The sequence below is a fragment of the Scophthalmus maximus genome, chromosome 12 (genome assembly GCF_022379125.1).
Source record: "Scophthalmus maximus strain ysfricsl-2021 chromosome 12, ASM2237912v1, whole genome shotgun sequence".
Lineage (NCBI taxonomy): Eukaryota > Metazoa > Chordata > Actinopteri > Pleuronectiformes > Scophthalmidae > Scophthalmus > Scophthalmus maximus.
This window is the reverse complement of record NC_061526.1, coordinates 23,783,643-23,790,000: the sequence shown is the minus strand read 5'-3', so window position 1 is coordinate 23,790,000 and position 6,358 is coordinate 23,783,643. Positions and strand designations below refer to the sequence as shown.

The following is a 6,358-nucleotide window of genomic DNA, read 5'->3' as shown; positions in this document are numbered from 1 at the left end:
TCTGTCTGTCTATCCATCTGGGTCAGTACCCGTCTGTCTGTCTGTCTGTCTGTCTGTCTGTCTGTCCACCTGGGTCAGTACCCGTCTGTCTGTCTGTCTGTCTGTCTGTCTGTCTATCCACCTGGGTCAGTACCCATCTGTCTGTCTGTCTGTCTGTCTGTCCACCTGGGTCAGTACCCGTCTGTCTGTCTGTCTGTCTGTCTGTCTGTCTGTCTATCCACCTGGGTCAGTACCCATCTGTCTGTCTGTCTGTCTGTCTGTCTGTCTGTCTGGGTCAGTACCCATCTGTCTGTCTGTCTGTCTGTCTGTCCACCTGGGTCAGTACCCGTCTGTCTGTCTGTCTGTCTGTCTGTCTGTCTGTCTGTCTATCCACCTGGGTCAGTACCCATCTGTCTGTCTGTCTGTCTGTCTGGGTCAGTACCCATCTGTCTGTCTGTCTGTCTGTCTGTCCACCTGGGTCAGTACCTGTCTGTCTGTTTACTTGTCGTATTCTTCACCTGTCTGTCTGTCTGTCTGTCCACCTGGGTCAGTACCTGTCTGTCTGTCGGATCATTACTCGTGAATCTCGTCACACTGTTTGTTTGTGTTCAGGGGTCAAAGGTCGTGTGTTCGACGGCTCTGGGTCGCCGGTGCAGAACGCCGTCGTGGAGGTCAAAGGTCGAAAGAACATGTGCCCGTTCAGAACCGACCGACACGGAGAATACTTCCGCCTGCTGTTGCCGGGCAACTACAGCTTCACCGTAAACACACACACGCACACACACAGTGATCTCTAGTGGTCGCCACGGTTACACGCTCACGTGACTCTCTGATCTCGTTGATTGACAGGTGACGTACCCGGGTCACGAGGTTCTGACGGAAACGCTCGACGTGCCGCACGGTCCCGACCGCTACTCCGCCATGACGCACGACTTCCTGCTGCTGCGGACGCCGGAGAACTCCACCCAGGCTCCTCCCACCAAAGTCACGCCCACGCCCACCTGCAACTACACGTTGAGCCAGGAGGCGGCCGGCGGCGCCATCGCCACCACCAGGCCCACGTGGGCGGTGCTGAGCGTGGGGCTCGGGTTTGTGGCGGCGCTCCGGTCCGTGGCCGACTGACGAGGCCCGGCGCTCGGGGAAGGTCGCGGGGTCAAACCCTCGGCATGCTGGGAAACAAGTGACAAAAACACGGAGGTTTCTACAGAGACGTTTTGACGACAGCATCGTCGCAGCGGATAAAATCAGATTGGCAACGAATTAGTGAGCGAGGCGGCGGCACAAAGTGTCAAAGTTCGTAACCGCGGGTTGAGCTGGACAATGAGGAACAAAGTGAACATTTTGACTCAACGATGGTTGAATTTAATTTAGCTGCTTCGGTTTCAGGAAGCTGGTGTCGTTCATGGAACAGCCGGGGGCGAGGTCCGAGGAACCTTTCGGTTCCGCTGGTTATTTTGGTTCCGACTAAACTGGAAAGACAGAAATTTTGGAGATCCACGAATTATTCCCTGGAAAATTGTTGAAAATGAAAATATTTATATAAAAAAAATTTTTTTATATCTCGCAACGTTAAAAGAAGTGATTGAAAAAATCCTGGATCCGCCCCCTTTTGTCTGGATACAGGAAGTAATGGATTAATATTTTCCTTCTTGGCACATGTCCCATCATTCTATTAAGTTTCGTGGAATTCCATACCGTCGTTTTTACATAATCCTTCTGACAAACAAACAAACAAACTTCCTCCTCCTCTTCCAAGATGATTAACACCAAAGTCACCAAAATTGTATTGATTTTGTTTTTCTAAAGAGAAGTCTGGTTTGTTTTTCGTGTTTCCCTTTTTCGTGGACCCAATCTGAACGTCTACGTCCACACGATACGAACTTTGCATTTAAGGGAAAACAACAACAACAACAACAGTCTCGCAGGAATAAGAGACCTTTGGTTTAGTCGTCCTCCGGAGGCAGCTGGGACTTTATTGATCTGAAAGAGGTCACGGAGGGGAAAGCTCATGGAGGTCGGAGGTCAGAGGAGGTCGACTGTAACTTTATACGTGAGCAGGACTTAAGATGAGTCTGTTTTTGGAAACGGGTCGAGTTCACACCGGAGAAGAAGGACGTCGCAGGAATTCCTTCGACGCGAGCTATGAAACGCCGCCACGCGCCCGAACTCACCGAGGGTGCGTTTGATTTTCACCACGCCAGAGCGCCCGGTTCTCTCGGGACAGTCGAGTCCAGCGGATCTCAGCCGGAGGCGCTGAGACAAAATTAGTCACATTTCTACGTCACTGATTGTTTTCTTTCCTTTTTTCTTTACTAATTTTATTCTGAAATACCAGAAAAGTTTGACATGTTCAGGTCAGAGACACTGACGGTCACTGTGGAGATTAACTTCATAATTTAAAAACAACAACAAAAAGCAATGCACAACAACAGAGAATGTTATAATATCAATATTTCTACCGTAACAAATTGACTTTTTTTTTTTTTTTACAAATCACTTAAAAACACTTAATTGTAACTTTAGAGATTAAACACACGAGGACACACGTATGTACATTTACTAAATGAACACAATGACGATATAATGATAGTAAATTTGTAGAAATATAACCTACATTTACCTTAATTAAAAGAAACTAAAATGACTCATTGGCACCACCTGGTGGCAGAAGCTGTGCAGCACAACCGGCGAATATTTTGTTTCCTGAATATTAAGGAATTAAAGCACAATTACAAATCAACTCGTCAACAGAAATACTCAAAAAGAAACGTGTCATTTACAACCAGGTACAGCAAACGGATCAGTCTGACGAGTGGGAATCGAACCTGCGACGTCAGTCCGTGAGACGAGGCGACCGAAGTATCTGTACACAATATATACATATACGTATATACGTATCCTGTACTGTATCCTGCTTCGGAGCCGTAACCAAACAGCAGAGTCCTGATTGAGCTGCGTCACAAACTCTGAGACCTTCTGCAGAATTCTGCCAAATATCAGGTTCTTTTTTGTACTTTTCTACAGTTTTGTATCGTTCGGAGGAAAAAAGACTCGGTGCCATAAACATCCAGACCTCACCAGATTTCATATGATTGATGCTTCATCACACTGTAGGTTTTGGTTCATGAAGGAAAAAATCTTGTATTAAAAGTTCAAAATATAAAAAGCCTGAAAATTGGTTATTGTGTCGATTGTGCCGCTGGAACACGAACTTCACCTTGAGATCATTGTTCTTATTCTGACTGTAACGTTACTGCCACTCTGCGTATCATGGTACAAAATGTGTAAATGAGGTTATGAAATTTAACGTGGTGAAAAATATCAGATGTAAAGAGACGGGATTCTCCTTGTTGGTGAAGTCGCCAAGTCCGACTCCGTGAGGATGTCCGATCCAATGACCTCTCTCTCTCCCTCCTCCCTCCATCCCTCTCCTCCCTCTCTCCATCCCTCCCTCCCTCCCTCTCTCCATCCCACCCTCTCTCCCTCCCTCTCTCCCCCTCCCTCCCTCTCCTCCCTCTCCATCCCTCCCTCCCTCTCTCCATCCCTCCCTCCCTCCCTCTGTCCATCCCACCCTCTCTCCCTCCTCTCTCCCCCTCCCTCTCCTCCCTCCTCCCTCCTCCCTCTCTCCATCCCTCCCTCCCTCTCCTCCCCCTCCCTCCTCCCTCTATTCCATCCCTCCTCTCTCCCCCCTCCCTCTCTCCATCCCTCCCTCTCTCCATCCCTCCCTCTCCTCCCTCTCTCCATCCCTCCCTCCCTCCCTCTCTCCATCCCACCCTCTCTCCCTCCTCTCTCCCCCCTCCCTCTCTCCATCCCTCCCTCTCTCCATCCCTCCCTCTCCTCCCTCTCTCCCCCTCCCTCTCCTCCCTCCTCCCTCCCTCTCCTCCCTCTCCATCCCTCCCTCCCTCCCTCCCTCCCTCTCTCCATCCCTCCCTCTCTCCCTCTCTCCCTCCCTCCCTCTCTCTCTCCTCTGCGTCGTCTTGATCCTCTCTCCACTCTGAGAAGTTCAGTAGATGGACACTGAGTGAAGGGAGGAAATAAAAAGACGTCAGTCTCCTCGTCCTCTTTCTCTCAGTCGTTTCTTTCTCTCAGTCGTTTCTCCTCCAGGTCCAATGAGCGATGGGATGTGGGAACTCATCACCGATGACGACGACGACGACCACCAGCAACGACTGCGACAGCACCGTATTAGAAGGTGAGGATGAGTTTATCAGATTTTAAGGTTTTACTCTCTCGGCCTTTAGGCTCTAATAACTCTTTTTGTGGATGAGATTATTTGGTTTGGACTTTCTGAGCCACTGTACTGAGCAGGAGTTTACTTTGTATACTATTTGTATTCATCAAATTGCACATTTGACACAGTCTTTATTACATCTGTAATGTCTAAATATGAATATGATATTTGTTTTCCATCCACATGCTTTGAGATTTGTCCATTAGGTGATTTTCTTTTGTAGACTTTGTCTTTTTTTCTCCTCCGTGCTGCAAAATTACTCTGTGATGTCACAGCTGATCATCATCATCATCATGATATTACTCATAATAGATCAAACCAATGTAAAAACTAGTTTAATAATTATTCCTCACGTGATTGATCCTGTTCATCCGTGTGTTTGTGACCGCAGGTCGAGCTGAGTCGCCAGAGATGGTGTGAGTTCATCTAACACCTTTTATTAACGCACACACACACACACACACACACACATTTTGATGTTAAGTCGTGTCACTGTTGTTTGACCTTTCTCTGATGTTTCCTGTAACTTAGATCTACTGACGCAGGGTCGGTTTTAATGTGTGTGTGTGTGTGTGTGTGTGTGTGTGTGTGTGTGTGTGTGTGTGTGTGTGTGTGCACGGACAGATCAAATGAAGACGATGACGAGAAGCGAAAGTGAGTCATTCACTTTTTTTCAATTTCAGAGGATGTTTATGTATTACGCTTAAAAAATGATGTAAAAAATAATAACTGTGTGTGTGTGTGTGTGTGTCAGGAACTACGGAGGAGTGTACGTGGGTTTACCAACAGACCTGAGCAACATGCCTCATGTTCAGATCGGAGCGTTACGAGGTTACACACACACACACACGCTGAATATACATATATATTTCTGTATGTGCACATGAGAGAATCCTGCTGTGCGCACACACACACACACACACACACACACACACACACACACACACAGTCAGTTTCCTGTGGAGTCTCGGGGTCATGAGGGCCTGGGAGAGAGAAAACACTCGTCAGCACACAGACTGTGCGTTTGTATTTGTATCTTTGTGACTCTTAACGTGTGTGTGTGTGTGTGTGTGTGTGTGTGTATTTATAGTTTGTATGTGTACTTTTATATATATTTCATATTTTCATTATTTTAATTGATCACGTGAGCCCGTGTCCCTGCAGAGATGGAGGGAGACGCGTCGTCCCTAAGGAAGCCGCTGTGGGGGAACGGACTGTAGAGTTAATGAAGAGCCACCAGGTCTGTGCACGCTGCAGTGTGTGTGTGTGTGTGTGTGTGTGTGTGTGTGTTTTCATTAATGAGCCTGTGATGTCCTGTCAGCAGTCAAACACCAGAGGATTCACAGGCCTCACCTCATGTTTACATCAGTGGGGGAAAGAAACTAAAGTACATTAACAAGTTCGGAACTAAAATCCATATTTGATGTGTGTGAACTTGATGTATTTCTATGTTATGCAACTTCGACTCTACTTTCATTTCGGACAAGGCCACAAGTTAAAGGAAAAAAGGAGAAGTAAAGAATTTTCTCATGTGAAATGGACCAAAAAACCCAGACGTGAATTTCTCCATTTGTTTCTGTGAAAGTGACGGATGCTTTCGGCTGAACGATGAAGAGGAGGAGGAAGACTCCCCGCAGGCGTCCCCACGAAGAGGAGCAAGAGGAGGGGGCCTCCCCGCAGGCGTCCCGTCATCACGAGTCCCCCGGTGGGAACCGGCAGCAGCAGGTGGAGCCTGGAAAAGCTGGGGACGGACTTTCATGGAGGCGAGGGGCGAACCTGGAGCCTCGAACAAACAGAGAATCTCAAACAGCTGATTCATCACCATGACTGGAGAATATGGTGATAACAGCTGTTGTTACGCTTCCTGTTGAGAGTTGAGCTGTCTGGTCCCTCGACAGGAAGACACAAGATCATTAGAATCAGTTTAAGACAAATTTCAAACAAAAACACAATTTCACGGTAGAAAAAAAAAATCTTTGACGTGTTAAAAAGTTTGATTCCTTATCCCTCATGAATGCAATAAAAAAAAAGTAGTTTGAGATCAAATTATTATTATTGTATTAGTTCATTTTAAGTGGCTTCCAAAACCATTCATCAATAGTTTTAACTTCCATTCGATCAATTCATCAAAACAGAAGCATGAGATCA

General features: G+C 47.0%; 1 protein-coding gene across 8 annotated transcripts in view; it reads left to right on the top strand.

The window, feature by feature from the left end:
* The window catches only part of cpm (carboxypeptidase M), a 15,572-nt gene extending 9,313 nt beyond the window's left edge, over window positions 1–6,259 (top strand). For 4 of the 8 annotated variants that reach the window (XR_007031946.1, XR_004785648.2, XR_007031945.1 and 1 more), the window contains 8 exons: window positions 592–740; window positions 829–3,089; window positions 3,982–4,171; window positions 4,602–4,626; window positions 4,835–4,864; window positions 4,965–5,041; window positions 5,375–5,450; window positions 5,796–6,259. Coding sequence is in view for 1 of the 8 variants with exons in the window: in XM_035612504.2 (XP_035468397.2) it covers window positions 592–740; window positions 829–1,101 (422 nt within the window). In the remaining 7 variants the exon portion in view is untranslated. Of the gene's footprint in view, window positions 1–591; window positions 741–828; window positions 3,146–3,981; window positions 4,172–4,601; window positions 4,627–4,834; window positions 4,865–4,964; window positions 5,042–5,374; window positions 5,451–5,795 lie in introns of those variants that run through there. The other 4 variants (XR_004785654.2, XR_004785651.2, XR_004785655.2 and 1 more) reach the window with 4 other exon arrangements.
* Window positions 6,260–6,358: the final 99 nt, after the last annotated feature.